This window comes from Gymnodraco acuticeps, unplaced genomic scaffold (genome assembly GCF_902827175.1).
Source record: "Gymnodraco acuticeps unplaced genomic scaffold, fGymAcu1.1, whole genome shotgun sequence".
NCBI classification, from domain to species: Eukaryota; Metazoa; Chordata; class Actinopteri; order Perciformes; family Bathydraconidae; genus Gymnodraco; species Gymnodraco acuticeps.
In genome coordinates, this window is record NW_022990335.1 from 2,057,205 (window position 1) to 2,075,826 (window position 18,622).

The following is an 18,622-nucleotide window of genomic DNA, read 5'->3' on the forward strand; positions in this document are numbered from 1 at the left end:
AAGGTTTTCAACCTGAAAGAATCCTAATGTGTCCTTGAAAAGTTGAAATAAAGAAAAGGAAAAAGGATTCCAGTTGTCCCTCAAGCCTCTCAAATGTGGGGAAACACTCAAATAAATGCCAAAACCCCAGAGAACTTGACAATACTTATCAGAATAAAAGTATGTTAAATAACACTGCTACCTAGTTAATAACTCTACTTTACTCAGTGGAGGCTCGTCCATTGAGGAAAGGGAGGACCATCCACCCTACAATTTCAGAGAAAAATTAACTTTGAAGAGAACAATAAATACACCTCAATTTAAAAGATAAGTCTGTTAAAATACAGATAATAGCCCTGGCTTTGGGACTGAAATGGGGCTAGAGAGGACGAGCCTCCCTTTGGGCGGGTCTAGCCAGAGGCTCTGGATTGGGCGCCTATATCATCAGTGAACCAATCAGCGGATCTGACTGCGCATCAGAGTGTTGATGGGGAGGGTTATCAGCTATAGAGTTTTTTCGGAACCGGGGAACAGGGGCGCTGCGCCCTCTTACCAAAATCAATTCCTTGAATTAGGCTTTGATTATGTTCTGGCCCGCCATCTTGTGGCTCAGCAAACAATTGGCCCAAGGCCAAACTAACTTGCCTACCCCTGCCTTAGGGGAAGACATAAGCAAGTCATGATGGTTGTATTGTGCTTGTTGGTCTTTGTAAACATGTCAACAAATTAAAAAATGACCATTGAATTGTCAAATGAATTACATTTTACATAGCAACAAGAGATATTATGTAAATAATTTGAAGCAATTTGGCACATACAAGCTAATGGAGGAATACAAAAAAAAAAAATGCTTCTCTATTAAAAAGGCGATCTGGTCATGTATGTAACACATGGGGAGCCTCTTCAACACCTATATTAACAGAGTATTATATTATACATACTGTACCCTTACCTTGAGACACAATGCACAGGCACAAACATGTGATTACCAATTGAGAAGGAATTGACAAACTTTGTTCTACCCACTTTTAAAAAAACAACTGAGTCATTGTAAATGTAATCTCTTCACCTCATTGGTGAACGGCAGGCATCTTTGAGAAATATCCCAGCCTTTACAGAATCACAAGAATAGTTTGTGTGTTAGATTAAGACTGTATTGGTTTGCTAATTATTATTATTTGTGTCATTGTCGAGTCAAAAACAATACATTCAAAATAAAAATTCAAAGAGATAGATTTCTTGGTTTGATACACACAATCCAAAAAAAGTGACAAGTGTTGATTCATTTCTAATTGATTTGGGATGAACAGCACAGTATCATGCTGTGATGTAATGGATGTTTGATTTGTTGCAGAGTGCAAAGCTCTGCATGTGCCCTCATCACACGCTGAGCATAAAGGTCCACCTGCTGGCCGATGAGTGAACAAACAATCGTCGTAGATATTGTAGTCTATAGACTAATTCTTAACAGTTGTCTCTCTTTCATGTATGTTTTTTAATCATTAAAAAGGCAAATAAAGGTATACTTTTAAATTAGGTAAATTCTTGACATTAAAAGACATGCTGTCATGAAAACTATCACCATTACCTAAGTTACAGTCCTTTGTGGAGCCATCTTGTCCTGGGGACTACTGTGGGGGCGCGTCTCCACAGTGCTTATGGTTTTAAGTAGGCGGGGTCTTTGATGTGATTCGTCAAATGTATGCGTGATATAATGGTAGCCAATTAAGTTAAATACTCAAATATGTATAATGTATTCTCTTGTTTTGAAGAAACAATATTTATGTTAAAGTAAATAATGAATTGAGGCCCTTTTTTATTTTGTAAAATTGAGAACAAACATAGTTCCTTTTTTGTTAAACCTTGACTTCCATTTTAGAGAAGTGACCTGATTGGGCAAATTGAACTGGGAATGCGGGCTCTAATGCTTTACATGTGACTAGAATGAGACCGTTTTTTTAAAAGACCGGTACCAGAAAGTTGCGGTTTTGTTTAAAAACTGAATACTGAAAATAAACATGTTGTGTTCCTCACGTTTCAACAACCTGCTGATTTATCACTTCTCATAACCTCTTTGACTCAGAATCTCGTTCTGCTAAGGATTAAAACATGTTCCTTTCCAGATTATCATGGCAAGGTAAAATAATGGTGCTTTGTATTTATTCATTGGAACATTAGAGCAGCGATTGGCCAAGACATGGAGATCTGCTCTCTAATGAATACACTTGACATCAAACGTCAGTAGCGTAACATGCAAAGTGAAAAACAATCCCCTCCCTCCATTTTCCATTGAATTATTTTCATTATTATTTAACGATTTTTTTTGTTTTTAGGATGACTTTCAACATCTGTCCAGGGACTACAGACAAAAAATAGCCTGTTGGCTAACTCTGGTGCATTTACAGAAATGTCAATCAATGTGCACTGTCCCTGTCAAATACATATATATAAATAAAAAACGTTTTAATGCCAGACCCAGTGCATAACAATGCCTGCATATTGTTACGTGTAAATACTAAGAGCACGCATGACTATTTATCAGGTGTTCTGGCCATTTAAAAAACATGTTAACAAAAGTTGTAATGCTCTGTCTCCCAGCAGAGGACAGGTGGCGCCCTTGCACCCATGAATAAGCAGAAATGCTGCTCTGTGTTTTGCTGAGTGTCACACAGAAGACATGTCCTGATTGTAAGTCGCATGGCTCCGTCTGTCCACCGCTATGGATGTTTTAAGAATGTTAATCTGCTGTGAGATGCGATTGATTATACTTTAGAACAAAATATATTGTAAGTGTGCGTTGCCTTCCTTCCTCTCAGGAGAGGGAGGGGGGCGGTTATTCAGCATCTCTCAGCCTCCGCCCGCCTCTGTCCTCCGTCCAAAGCGCTGGGGCGCAGACCGACAGGGGGACTGACAGAGACGCAGGGAGAGAGGGGCGATGGCCGCGGATGGAGTATGCGGGGAATCGGTGGATCAGTACCGGGCCGAGTTGGAGCGGCTCACCCAGGAACTGGCCGAGGCGAACCGGGAGAAGATCCGGGCTGCGGAGTGCGGTTTGGTGGTGCTGGAGGAGAACCAGACGCTAAAGCAGAAGTATGCAGACCTGGAGATCGAGCAGGAGACTCTCAGGAAGGAGCTGGAGCAACTACAGGAGGTAAGAGAAGGGGCCTCTGTTGCTTTTTGACACTGTGGCGAGGAAAGCGCACTGCGGGCAGGTGTTGATCCGCTTCCTCCTCACAGCGGGGGTCCAGCTTACACTAATGTATCCGTATGTGATCTCCACGGTCCACAACTAAATGGTAAATAGTTTAATTGCACTGAAATTAGTTGAAAAACCCTTCACTGTATATTCATATAATGCAATAGAATTAATCCCAATATCTTATCATGTCAAAAGTTGAATAATGTATGATTTATGTGCAGTGAATATAGGCAGCTGGACATTGCACATATTGCAAGCTCAGGACTTTGAATCAACACAAACACACCCCACCTCCCACCCCATTGTGCTTCATTGTTTCAAGATTCCTTCCCTGTGTGTGCATGGCAACAGTCATTAACTTCCATGCAACTGCTCAGCCTTTTGGGGTTTGTCCACTGGCTCAGTTGTTCACAAGATAAGGATTAGACATGTGTAAGGATGGAGGTTTTCAAATAACACACATGCTTGCTTCTGTACCAAAATGCTGTGGTGTTAATACAATATTGTACAAATCTAAGGCAGACGACTTTTAAAGTTCCCATACAAATTGGGGAAAGTGCTGCTTGGTGCAGCCTGAATATGGTTGTTTATACATTCAGTTATTTATGCATATAATAACAAGAGGTGGATGCTGACAAGGCTTAGAGCTCAAGGTTGCGTGAGAGAGAGAGAGAGAGAGAGAGAGAGAGAGAGAGAGAGAGAGAGAGAGAGAGAGAGAGAGAGAGAGAGAGAGAGAGAGAGAGAGAGAGAGAGAGAGAGAGAGAGAGAGAGAGAAGGGACATTTGCCCTTTGCTGCCAACTTTCATCAACTTTCACTTTCATCATTATACAGTATCATCTCTAATCATGACTGCACCAGGAAGTTTGGTAAAAGTCACTAAGTCAGAAAAACCTTTTTTTTATAAGGGTGTTTTAAATAATGTGTAAATTAGAAATAATGTATTATTATTTTCCAAATTATTATGCATTAATATGAAGTTGGTCCCCCTTTGCAGCTATAACAGCTTCCACTCTTCTGGGAAGGTTTTCTACAAGATTTTGGAGTGTGTTTGTGGGAACTTTAGCCCATTCATCCAGAAGAGCATTTGTGAGGTCAGACACTGATGTTGGATGAGAGGGTCGGGCTCGCAATCTCCGTTCTAGTTCATCCCAAAGGTCTTCAATGGGGCTCAGGTCAGGGCTCTGTGCGGGCCAGTTAAGTTCTTCCACACCAAACTCACCCAACCAGGCCTTTATGGACCTTGCTATGTGGGGCACAGTCATGCTGGAACAGAAAAGGGCCTTCCCCAAACTGTTTCCACAAAGTTGGAAGCATAGAATTTTCCAAAATGACTTGGTAAGATGAAGCATTAAGATTCCCCTTCACTGGAAATAAGGGGCCTAGGCCAACCCCAGAAAAACAACCCCATAGCGTTATCCCTCCTCCACCAAACTTCACAGTTGGCACAATGCAGTCAGGCAGGTAACCTTCTCCTGGCATTCGCCAAACCCAGACTCGCCCATCAGAGGACAGATGGAGAAGCGTGATTGGTCACTCCACAGAACACGTTTCCACTACTCCAGAGTCCAGTGGTGCTTTACACCACTCCATCCAACGCTTCATCCTCCCTCAATTTGGATGGCCTCATGACAGGTGGAATGTCCGTCTTGTTCTGGCGAAGGGTCCCCACAATAGTCAGGTTCTTCTCAAGGAGCTTTTCAGCCAGAGGGATACTGGTGAAGACGTTTTCCATTGTGATGTTGCGGTATCTAATAATCGTACACTAGCAGCATTTGGCCAGTTCCTCCTGTTTAATTGGACGTAGATATGAACTCTCTTCCTCACTAGCAATGGATGACAAGGTAATGTTCAAAAATTATGTGTGGTTATCTTTCACAAGATATCAAATATCTCCTTAAGTAAAATAAGTGTAAAATAAGACTTACACGAAGCAGCCTGTTGAGTTGTGACAAGTTTGGCATGTGAAAAGTTGTTGTTGCACGGTAATGTTTCTAACGACAATCGTTTACAAATAAAAGCTTTCTATCAAATTCCATAGTGAATACCAACAAGTCCTCCAACTCATACGACCAATGGGCCGATTGTTCAGGCCCTTATTACGACCAAATATGTTGTTTGTTCAAGCGCTTAATACGTCCTATAATCACGTTTTAAAGTTTTCGACCTCTAGTGCTCCCGTTGAATGCTAACGTTACAGAGGGTCGTTTATTCACAAATAACCCTCTCTGTAAAATTCTAAATTGTAGGATAGTTTGGCCATTAAAACGCTTTATGATTAGATTTCTAGCGAGAAGTGTATATTGTACTTTTAGAATCCACGTCCAGTCGATATGTAGGATCTATAGTTTGATAGATATAACGCAGATGATTTGAGGTATGCGGCAGCTTCCATGTAAAGTTACAGGTTGAAAACAGTATTTCCGGTTTCGACGTTTTCATAATAAAACCAATGATCAAATTATTTAACAGTGATATCTGCAGTACTCATCAACTAAAAAACATCAGTTCATCCTTGTTAATTATACGACATTTAATGGTTTAAATTGTGTACAATGCTTTTGTGTTTTTCCCATAGGTTTTTCTCTTTCGATTCTGAGAGACACATTTATTTTTTCAGAGGTTTTGATCCAAAACATTGAACTACCCATAATCCTGGATGTTTTAGCCGCAATGCACGTTGGGATATGGTGTTTATGTGATATGAAATCGGAAAACATTTAAAAAAAATTGAAAAATACTTTATTCCGAGTGTTCTTGCTTTTCTCTTTGAAAGTCATCACATAACGTCATTGTAATACACGGTTCGGCTGCATTACATATTACAGATCTGCCGTAGTTCTTTATTTATAGAGCCCTGATCAGAAGACCTTTTGACAAACTGGAAGAAATGCTGCCAAAACTGAATACGTGACGTGGATCATAAATATATCAACAGGTTCATGGTACAATGCATAAGCTTCACATCGAGAGACTGAAACTGTTTTTTCCTTTACCGTTCTGTTTTAATTTCACAATAAAGTTAAAAGTAATATTATGTTTGATATTATTATGTTTTATTAACTGGACCACTGTTTTTTTAACCCGCACCGCCTGGTTAAAACACGTTATTGAATTTAATTGTTGAATAAGTTATATTTGATGAAAACATTTAAATATTAAGAGTAGCCTACATACAAAATAGGGGTCAATGATAGAAATATAGAATAGAAAATATCAAGAAGATACTGTAGTGATCTCTACAATAAAACAGTTTAGTGCAGGACGTCCAAAGATATTAACAGGAGGATGTGCAAAACAGACAAACTGATAAGGCTGCATTTTACTCAGGTGTAACTAAAGTCTGATTTAAGGGTTGTTTATATTTCACATCATTAATCAGAATCTGAAAAGTAACAAAAATAAATGTAGTAGAGTAAAAATACCAGGTTAACCTCTGAATTGTAGTGGAGTAGAACAAAGTAGTACATGCTGCTGTAACAAAAACATTTCCCAACTTGGGATCAATAAAGTATCTTATCTTATCTTATCTTATCTTAAGATGATCGATGGCTACTGCCATATTTGCAAAATGTGCCTCTGAACCTTGACAAGTGCATGTTTCAGGCTTATCAATTAACAACAGGAGGGGTCACAGACCTAAGACCAGGTGTTAAATAAAGCTATTCTGACCTTAGCTGTCATGAGAGAGACGTGCCATAGAACATGTTGCGAAACACACAATAGCCAGAATGTGTAATTCTGGGGGGGCTGGACCCTTCCAAGTCCAAGTCCAGTTTTGGATAGTCAGCCGTGGTTCCATTCCATTTCAAAGAGCTGTTTGACGCTCGGCGTAACCTTGTCGCACTGCCACTCCAACATCCAATCACAGAGCTTGAGGACTAATCACGGGGTTTGTAAAGCAAGGCGGATGTTGTAGTCCCAAACGATAGCTGGGGATTCTGGGTAGTGTAGTGTCTTCGGAAACTCTGTAGTGTCTAAACTCCGAAAAAACTATTTGTTTCTCCGAATCGAAGGTTAAAAACACAAAAGCATTGTACACAATTTAAACCACTCAATATTGTGTGATTAACAAGGATAAACTGATGTTTTTTAGTGGATGAGTAATGGAGATATCACTGTGTAATCATTTGACAGTGAAGGGAATACTTCCGGTTTTATTATGAAAACTTCGAGACCGGAAATACTGTTTTCACCCACGCTATTTTTACATGGAAGCAGCGGCATATACACGTTCTCCTGGCGAGACCTCAAATTATCTTCGTAATATCTATCAAACTATAGATCCTTCACATCCACTGGACGTGGATTCTAAAAGTACAATATACACTTCTCGCTAGAAATCTAATAAAAAAGTATTTTAATGGCCAAACTATTCCACAATTTAGGATTTTCCAGAGAGGGTTATTTGTGAATAAACGACCCTCCGGAGCGTTTGCAATCAACGGGAGCATGTTGTTTCTTACACGACCACTGGAGGTGCTACACTTTAAAACGTGACTCTGGGTCGTATTTAGCTGCTGAACAATCGACCTATATGGTCGTTTTTTGTAGGAGGACAGGCTGGTGAATACATGTTTGGTCCAAATCACTGCTAAAATAATAATTAGTATAGTATGTCTTTTTTTCATTTTTATCACACTTGCATACATGGGTCATTTTTGACCCATGTATGTAAACCTGATGTAGAAATACAAAAACTGTTCTAGTTCCTAAATTAAGAAAGGGAGAATGAAAATAATGATGTGTGGTGATCAAAAACAAGATATTAAATGAATACTTGGAATATTAAATGATTAAATAAATTGATTTCCAAAAATATAACTAAGAAACACCAGTGCATAAAATAACATTGTAGGTCAATACGGGTAATTGTTGACCCATGTTGTCCCTTAGAAGGGTAGTGATACAAAAATGATTTTTATTCAAAAATTAAGAAAGGAAAAATTAAAGGAAGAAGTTGTGATGATCATAAACAAGTTAATTGAGGAATACCTGGAATTTTGAATTGTTAAAGTAATTTGTTGAAAAGATATTTACAATTAAAACTCACTCGGGTCACTTTTGACCCATGTTGCAAATGTTGGCAACAAGGACATTTAAGGTTTTTTATGTAAAAAATGAATGGAGAGAATACAAAAAGTAAAACAGCCTATAAGAAAGGTGTAAAATATTTGAATAAACATTACAGTGAGTGCATTAAATAAAAAGCTGCAGAGTTTTTTCTTCTTTCATCCCCCATTAACATCTCACAAAGGGTTATTGATTTTATATTTTTGAATCAAGATAAATATTAAGCATGGCATTTTTTATATTTTAACTATAGTATAGTCAGTGCTGTCTAGTATTTGCCTTCATTAAGTCCTCTTAAGTCCTTAAAGGTGGGGTAGGTAATTTTGGAGAAACCACCTCGAGTCCACTAGAATTTGAAAATACACAGCCGGAAAAAATCTGCCACTTCCTTACAGAGCCCCTCCTCCAACACACACGAACGTGCACATGACCAATGAGGGCACGAGATAAGTTTGTGCACAGATGGAAGGCTGACAGGCAGGTAGGCCATCCAGTTATTTTAGCCGGGCCGGCTAAAATGATTGGTCGTGCTTTTTACAGTACTACGACATTTTTGTATGGATTTTTTGTCAAAGCACTTAAGATATTCATTGCTATCGGGATGTTAAGAGCATTCCATGGATTATAACAAAAAGTGTATCTCGAGCCGGTTTCTCAAATGTACCTACCCCACCTTTAATCTAGTTGTATCCACCTCTTAAACAGTTACAACTATTGTTTATACAAATGGCTAACAGGGAGATTCACAGCAGATATACTATATGTGTAATCTATATTCAACTCATATACAAAAAAACATAAAATTGTATCTAAAATATTTGCATGAAAAACATTGGACAAGATTAAGTTGCTCAGCCTATATGCGGCTGACCGAATTCAATGTTACATTCTGCATTCACGGTTATGTATCTTCCGTTTTCTTCTTCATGCCCTTTTATTCCACCGCGAGTCAAAGTGAGTTTTTGTCTTGAATCGCATGAAGAATCCGAATGATCTTTGTGCAGCTCATAGCAGCATGTCAAAATAAAGAGACAGTCTGATTCAGCCAGCAGCAGAGCTCTGTCCTGCTGATAACTCACACTTGTGGATTATAGGATGAAGGGTGAGGTGGCGGCTGATTGGGGAGGATGTGATGAGACAGAAAAGAGAAGGAAGAGAACAGATTTAGGCTGTGTAGGAGGAGGATTCAGGGGAAAGTATGACAACAAGAAATGTGTTTTGACGCCAGAAGAGGAAACAAGAAGCAAGGAGTCTGATATTGAAAGCGTTTAATATCCTCATATTCCTTCTAAACTTTAGGATAGACCAAAGAGATCACACTTTCCAGAAGGGTGGACATGCTTGCTAACAATTATTTGTGTTGTTCATTAATCTACAAACTAATAATTTCATATCTAAAATGTCAGAAAAAAGTGAGAAATGTCCATCGTTTCTCAAAATCCAAGGTTATGTCTTTTAATGTCTTATTTTGTCAGTTCAAAGTGTAAAGTTATCACTTTAATAGGTTTTAAAATGAATAAAAGCAAAACATGATACATTTCCATATTTCAGAGGCTTAAAACTGCATTTTCAGCTATTTTGCATTACTTTAATGATTAATTCATGTCCTACCTTTCTGTCGACTAATCATTGCAGCTCTACCTTCTTTACCAGTTTGTGGATATTTCTCAGTATCAGAGAATCATGCTGCAACTTAAAATAAAATATGGTGTTTGTGCCTCTTCATAAATATCCCACTTACTTTTGCATCATTTGTAAATCCTGTGTCGTAAAACTTTTCATAGCTCTAAAAGTGTCAGCTGTAACTCTGCCTTTACAGCAGCAGTGCCCTTTGTTGTGATCTGTCATCCGTTAACATCTGCACTCTTTGTATTCTCTGCTTCCCCACCTGCCTGTCTGTCCGTCTGACTGTTTGTCTCTCTTGCTCTCGCCTGAGAGGTAACATTTTCCGGAAGGTGATATTACTTCCACCGAAAAACGTCCTGCCTCATTCTGTCTGTCCCACTTCTATGAATATGAGACTGCTTGGCAGAGTGCAAACCTGCCACTACAATAACATCACATCTACTCGCGCCTACCCAGGAGAGGTAAATAATAAAAGGGCATTGAAACAGCCAATGGAAATTGAAATTGCTTTTGGGACTGAGTGGCCTACTGTTGGTAGGAGGTATTCTGATGAAAGACAACAAATCTATCTCACCATACACCTTCACGCCTAAGGCATGTGTTTTCCTTGATTTGTTCATGTCATTGTGTGCAGGTGTGTAAATGCAAGCTTGCCAGATTTACATGCGTGTCCTTTCTGCATGTTTGCATATGTTCTCTGGTGACACATATGTTCCTCATGTACCGGTTGTCTGCCCTCAGTCCAAGTCCCAGCTGGTTGAGGACAACACCACTGCTTGTACCACACACACACACACACACACACACACACACACACACACACACACACACACACACACACACACACACTCACACACGCTTCTATAATTCTAGACTAATTGAATCACTCTGTACCAAACTGTTCACTATATTTAATGACAGCTACAATGAAATGTCCACACTTCCATGATGGTACAAACAAGCAGACCAACAATCCTCCAGTGTAAATCTGAACTGCAACTAACATTTATTTTATTATTGATTACGCTACCAATGATTGTTCTCGAAACCTATGGGGACATTTTCCAATATTTAATTTTCATCGACCAGCAATCCAAATCCCACAGAGTCATTTCTACAAAATACTTGAACTATCAATTGATCATTTCAGATGTTGCTGAATGATTTCCTAAAATACAGACCAAGATATACAAAAACATGTTCATTCCCTCTTTGTTGTCTCTGCAATTCATATATGAGACATGAGAAAAAACCCAAAGTGACATAGCATTGACCAAACATGCACTTTGCTTTCTGCAGAAGCTGTATGCACATCTTTGCTGTCTGTAGGCCAAAGCAAAAATATGCATGCTTAGAGCGTGTTTAGGTTCTTAAAGCAGAAGTATTTTTTTACTCTGTAGCGTTTTCTCCCCTCCTATATTTTCCCTTAACCACACTCTCCCCCCTTAGCTTCCCTTCCCTTCTCTCACTTTCTCTATCTCTCTCTCTCTCCCTCCCGACCGCATCACTCTCTCTCCTTCCTTGCATCAGTGTGTGTGTGTGTGTGTGTGTGTGTGTGTGTGTGTGTGTGTGTGTGTGTGTGTGGTGTGTGTGTGTGTGTGTGTGTGTGGTGTGTGTGTGTGTGTGTGTGTGTGTGTGTGTGTGTGTGTGTGTGTGTGTGTGTGTGTGTGTGTGTGTGTGTGTGTGTGTGTGTGCTGTGTGTGTGTGTGTGTGTGTGTGTGTGTGTGTGTGTGTGTGTGTGTGTGTGTGTGTGTGCTGTATGTCTTTGGATCGCTGCCTAAGCAGTGACGGAGACACCATTAGCCCCCGGTTCTGGCTTGTTAGAGCGTTCTTTGGGCAGATCAACCTCAGATAGGACACAACGAGGGGCTGAAGGAGGAGGACGTCGCCAGTGCAGAGCGGGAAGAGCAGCGTGCTCATAAGGCTCTCAGTGATGTTTCATTACACTGTCAAGCTATTTTAGAGCACTTGAACCGTGAAATGTTCAAGTCATTGGGTCATTTTATTTCATGACATTGTGTTAAATTAAATCCTTTGTTTGATTTGTAAATAACTCCACATTCACTAATTAGTTTCTCTCATTCATAAATATATTTAATCCCATACGAAGAAAACACTCCATTTCACTTTCAACACCCAGGCAACTCATTTCAGCTTCCGTCGTTTCAGTCTCTTTAGATTACAAGTCTGCAGGTATATTGACATTTGTGCTATGTTGAGAACTGGCAGCAGTTCACAGGTCAGTTCTGTTCTCAAGGCTTTATGCCGAGAAAGATGCCAAATAAAATCTACATCATGTTCTTCACAGGGTAACTTGAAATACCTGAAAAGAAAGATTCAGACATGATTCATCAGGTCAGCACGAAAAGTTCAGATGCAAGTCTGTTTTTATGTTTCCTGCGGCTGTGTAGTCATCTCTTGTCTTTACACTGTCTGCACACATTCAACAGTATATGCTGCCAAATAACTTAGATGATGTGAATTGGATGTTCTGAAAATTGCTTTAAGCTTGGTGTAATAATTTGATTTTAAAAAATGGGAATGTGATACATTTCAAATTACCCAGCAATAGAACAATTGCAAATGTTGCTAAAACTCAACCTTTGTGTTTTATTGCCAAAGCCTTTATTTTAAAGGAATAGTAGGACATTTTAGGAAATACAGCTATTCCTTTTTTGGCTTAGAGTTACATGAGTAGATTTGTACGACTCATGTGGTTTACATTAAATGTAAAGAGCTGGCGGCCAGTTAGCTTAACTTACTATACTTTATCTTATTGTCTTTAAGTGTATATGTATCAGATGCTCAGCATACTAGATACAACAAGCTGCTAAGTAAGCTGCATGTTTTTTTTTTACTTAATGACTGTGCTTTCTTGTCACTGCTTCCAGTCCTATGCCAGCTAGCACAAAGCGCTGTATCTCTATGAATCTAAATGGCATATTCCCAAAGGTCAAACAATATTTTGGAGGACATCATGAATAGCTAGGACAATATTTAAAGAGGAAGGCACCAACACAGACTTTTTGTTCTAAATATGTTTTTTTTTGTTTGTATTAGAACCAGATGACTCTCCAATTATTATATTTTGTTTTTTTAAAGCCTGGACATGTCCTGAAGCGTATGGAAATGTGTAGGTTGCGAAGTATGTTATAAAAGTGCATTATTCCCAAGAGTGGGCTGTCAGCTTCATAAATAGCGGCCACACAATTGAATATTTCGCCGATGATTGATTCTCTGTCATTGAATTCCCTCTGGGATTTGCTCTGCAGTAAATATCTGCATAAGTAACGTTAATATTAAGCAACTGTTTGGTCATCAGGCGCCAGTGATGAGGGTGTGAAGCTGTTGCTTGACTTTGCCTCCTTCAGAGTGAATTATGAAGCGCAGTGAAGGACCTGTCAATGTCACACTGGCTTAAAACCTTCTGTGTTTAAAATAAAACTTCATTCATAGTAAAAAAACTGAATAAACTAGAGATTAGGAGTTACATTTACAGAAGTGATTGTTGTGTTTTCCCATCCGACTATTTTACCCTGCAGTTGCAATACTTTGAAGCAGTGGAATAAGGCAGGACACATCTGGATTTTTTTCTTCTTCTGTGAGGTGATGAATCAACAATGATTACAAGGATTAGCAGAACTTGAATACCTCTTAACAGTTATTAACTTTTTATTAAAATGCTCAGTACACCATGGTGCGTTTGACCGGGCCCTCAATTCAGGGAAAACAATAGCGAAAGAGGGCAGCTGTTTTTGTAAATCAATCTGTCCAGAGAGAGGATAAAGGATACATCACAGGTTTCTCTCCTCTCTCCTCCTCCTTACGTCTCTTTTACATAAACTGGCTTTCAAGGGAGGGCAGTAAACATGTTTGGGGGGGCTAAATCAATATCTCATGAGATGGTGTTGCTCCCTTCTTTCAGTTTGGTACTTTACACCATCCCCCTCCTCATCTCCTGGGATGTCCCCCCTCCCCATCCGCCCTATGGACCCTGCCTGGAGTCAAGTGGGAATAATGCATTGATTAATGGATAGATTGCATCATGTCTGCACTAAGCACTGTTGTGCGTACTGTATCATGCATTGTACTGCATGTTGGTGAAACACATCTAACAGATTCTATGTATTTTTCTCAAAGTGGATCACACAGAAAACAGCTGTTGAATTGAATCATTCACTTACAAAGCTTTTAATAGAGATGAAAGTGTCTTCACACCTTTTGTCTACTGGATGCAGTATGAAGTCACCCATGAAAACAGCTTGTCAGGGTTGGGGAAATCAGGACCCAAATGCAGGATGAGGAGAAGCGGGTTTTAAACAAAAAGCGTTCTTTATTTAACAAAAAAGCTGTTGACCATGAAGAAACAAGAATACATCCCAAAAACTGGTAGCATCAACACAAAAACTGACAGGAACAAACAGAGGTGCAAGGAGGACATGAAAGACAAGAATCAGACAAGGAGCACAGGGGAAGACAAGACTAAATACACAGAAGGGTAATCACAGGACAAGACACAGCTGGGCAGGGGAGGCAGAAACACAAGGGCAACAGGTGAACACAATGAGACAATCAGACACAGGAGGGCAAACACAGGAAGGAAGACCAGTAACAGGGAGAACAGCATTTCAAAATAAACCCATAACTAAACACACAAAACTAAAATCATGACACAGCTCTTCAGTAATTTAGGAAATGTATAGCCCACTCGAAAAAAGGTGTGTAAATCCAAAGTTCTATCATGTTATATGTCTTTATTGAAATCATGGTATGATATTTGCAGATTTTGAAGTCTGCCACGAGAAATGTTTGAACTACCTCAATTCATAAGCGTGCAATCGATTTGAGACTCATATGCCCATTTAACCCATTCAAAGCGCAAGTAAAATATGATTTGCAATTCTATTACTGGGCGGTTCCAGACATATAGATAAAAAAAACCTTCTTAATAAAATAAGGAAATGGAAACTAGACTTCCTGTTGCTCATCATAAGGGTCACATTTCATATGTGTCAAATGTTCAGTTCAGAATTGTAAACTAAGGGTGTATCTTAAAGATGGTTATATATCGATGATTTTAATTTGTATCAATAATATGTAATTGTTGACCATTGAATCAATATTTCTACAGATCGTTGCACCCGTAATCAAGAATTTAGTCTTTTAAGGCCGTTCTGGTTATCGGAATATTGCTCAATTTAAATACCACTGTTGTTTGTAGGGGATAATTGGTCCGATTTGTTGGTGTTGACCTGTGACCTTAGCAACATGATCAGGGATGCAGTGGAGCATGTAGATAAGGACCTGTCTGCCCTTGTGTTTTGCCCCTGGTGTTTATATGGGTTTGTGTTTGTGTTTTGTGAGGACCTGAAGGGAAGATCATACGTCTGTGTTGTTGAGTAACACATCAGGACCTGCATGTGTGTGGCTCTTCCCATTGTTATCTTTTTCTCTCTTGTGTCTGTATGTGTAGCACCAGAGGTGGGTGGGCTTGGCTGCGGATGTTGTGATTGAGGAGGGAGGGATGGCAGGATAAAGAGTGGTGGTGGTGGTGACTCCAGCCCATCAGTCGGGTCTCTTTGTTGTTTCAGGTTTTTATAGTAGTGTTGACTTGACATAACATAGTGGAGAAAACTGGGGGCTGCACATAGAATGATTTACAGAACTCAAAAGGGTACATTATTGTAGAGGAAACTTCTGTGTAGCTATAGTGGGAGTCACCGACTCAGGAAGGAGACACGGTAGGAGCAGTAGCTTTGATGTCAAACACTGATGGTTTATTTGGAGTTACGGCCAGAGGATTCACATCACAAGTCCAAGAGCCAGAGGTTCTGACTTCACGGTAGAGTTGCCACGTCAATTCTGGAGAGCCTCTCTCTTGCTAGCCCATTTAACTGGTTCCACAGAGAGTCATCAACATGTTTTGATAAGATAGCTTTAGATAGTTTGGGCACACTAAGTTACCAGCTTCCGCCACTTATGGCCTTGCATATGTCATGCCCTGGAGTCCTCAGACAACAGAGAAGGAAGTGTCCCAGTGTACCCACAATACAGACCATCTGTGACCCAGTATTGACCGGTCACAGAATGGGAACAATAACATTATTGGCTGAAACAGCCTGTGTCCTTAAAGGAGGTAAACAGACGTCAGGGTTGGTCCTGTACGTCATATCTAGGAGTCTATGATAATTATTTCCCTAACAATTATTACACTCAGTTTTTTTATTCTGCCCCATATTCTTGTATTTTGTCCCTGATTCTAATATGTCATGACCCTCACATGAAATAAGAACAGTACATAATGAATCAGTTCTTTGGGCCCGCCCAGCCCTGCATAGATCATGTTTATCAGAAAGCTCCTTTTTGCTGCAGTGAAATACAGTAGTTGCTAAGAGCGAACAGGACTCCCCTGCTTGCAGGCTGCTGTATTGATTAGTCGTCTACTTTAGCTGTGTGTGCTGCAAACTCTCAGAGCATAGCAAAAAATCAGCCTGTCCTCTCAAGGAAAACTTTAGTTTTTGCAACCAAAACGTTTTCCTCGTGTGAATTTAACAGCTATGGTTGTGCCATCTGCTGCTGAAATGTATTGTGATTGTTCGCTTTTTTTAAATGATTTACAGCCTCACTGATTTCAGTAAATCTGCTATTTGCGTCTAGACAGAGCCATTTAGTTTCAGCTGCAGTCTTCTCTCTTATCATCTCTGCATGCAGGGGGAAGAGAAGCCTCCCAACTAGATGACCAGAGGCCATTATATATCCAGCACTGATAGAGCATGATCCTCTGAAGTCCAAGCCCCCCCCACCATCACAATTACAGTGCACATACTCAATGGCATGCATGGGCACGTGCACACCCAAACAGGCAGTTATCATTGCTGTGCGACACAGAATCAGGGTCAGAGGATCTGTCTTTGTCACTTGGACGTTGTTAAGGGCCGTATATGATTAGACAGGCTTTAAATCATCCCATAGTTAACCTATTTAATTAACCCTATCCTCCATCACAAGAGAGCCCATGTCAAGTTAGGTCGTTAAACAAAGAGTAAATAAAGAGTTTAGTGGAAGGAAGTATATTTGTAATGGCAATTTCCTTTTCCTATGTCCTATATATTTTTGCCGTTACTTTCACAGAAGGGTTGAAAAGTGATCCAGACGCAGACACAAACAGATGATTTTCCGGTCCTTAGTTGTGGTTTATGATGATGTTTATTCGTCTTTACATACCAGGGTTAATTTAGCGTTCTAGTGATTCTATGAGCATCTGCCGGGCTGGTGGAATCGGTATGCTCTTCTCCTACTGTGTCCACACATCTCCTGTCACCTATGACCTCCTTATATACACCCGGTGCAGCTAAACCCTGCCACTCAGTGTTCATAAATAATATTGCACTATACATATAACTTAAATAAACTGACACACCAACATCACCCACAAAATGGCTCCTACAATATTGTTGTGGTCCTGCTTGTGCCACGCATGCTGAAAAGGAAGATAATAGGGCTGAGACTGAGACCCCGTTTACACGAGGACGATAGTTTCTCTTGCGTATAGCCCTTTCGTGTACCCGAGGCAGTAACAAAACGATAGAAACAGACTCCGCAAACGATAACGGGTCCCAAGGTGGATAGATCTGCAAACGGAACGCTCTGGGGGGGCAAACGGCTCTGTGTGTACGCCATAGACTGTGTACGCCCTATATGATAATTTTCTGATAACGATGAAATAGCCCCGCCTCCCTCTCCCCACCTCTCCTGCTCAGAGATCACCTGCTGGGCTGTCAGAAGAGGGGGAGGAAAAGATAGACTTATTATTCTTATATTATTATTAGGGCTGTCAAACGATTACAAATTGTAATCAGATTAATCACAGCTTAAAAATTTATTAATCATGATTAATCACCATTCGAACTATGTCCAAAATATGTCATTTCTTTATGTATATTGTTGTGAGAATGGAAAGATAAATGAAAGAATGCGGATATATCCATTTAACATGTTTATTGTTAAAAAAAATGCTGTGTGTCAAAATGAAAGAGAGCACCTATCAATCATCAAACCGTGGGGTCTTAATTCATCACGTGTTGATTTCTATCAACGGGGGAGTACTTCAGGAAAGTCGACGGGGGGGGTGGGCGCTAGTGGAGTACTTCGTGACCACAGCACAGAGTGTGAACGTTGTGATCAGCTGTTTTAGCGCAGTTCTCCAGTGAAGGGAGGAGTCTTCCTCCGCAGCCGGTTGGCGTAGTTTTGGCACAATTCCGTTGTATAGACCGACGTTAACAGCAGCCCTGTCTGTGCACACGGAGACCGACTCTGTCGTCCGGTGATCTAACCGCCTTCTGGAAAAGCTTCACAAGTACGTCGGTACGCAAATGCGATTTGTGACACAAGTGACGGTACGCATTTCAGATTACGCACATAACCTGCGTACCAGTTATGTGCACCCCTGTACTACAGCAAAAGTATTCTCCGTCGGGACTTCCTGCAACAACACCACGCTGTTATCTTGATTCTGTTTGGCCAGAAGACATTATCAAAGATGTTCTATTGAGAAGACGATCACTACGTGACAAAAGTTTTCAAAACCGTTTCTGGTCTTCGGTATTTCCGTATTTCCAGACAAGTGGCTGCTGAAATCAATCTTACTAACTCTGCTGTCTGCGCAATTCTCGGCACGAGTTGGTGGACTTTATTTTGCTTACTTTAACATCATTTTTCATGGTGGGGCTAAGCCATTTCTTGGTATT

General features: G+C 40.1%; 1 protein-coding gene across 8 annotated transcripts in view; it reads left to right on the plus strand.

Moving 5' to 3' along the window:
- Nucleotides 1–2,632: 2,632 nt before the first annotated feature.
- The window catches only part of bicd1a (bicaudal D homolog 1a), a 46,261-nt gene continuing 30,271 nt past the window's right edge, over nucleotides 2,633–18,622 (plus strand). For 7 of the 8 annotated variants that reach the window (XR_004569710.1, XR_004569711.1, XR_004569712.1 and 4 more), the window contains exon 1: nucleotides 2,633–3,130. Coding sequence is in view for 5 of the 8 variants with exons in the window: in XM_034223348.1 (XP_034079239.1) it covers nucleotides 2,915–3,130 (216 nt within the window). In the remaining 3 variants the exon portion in view is untranslated. The remainder of the gene's footprint in view (nucleotides 3,131–18,622) is intronic. The other variant, XM_034223346.1, reaches the window with a different exon arrangement.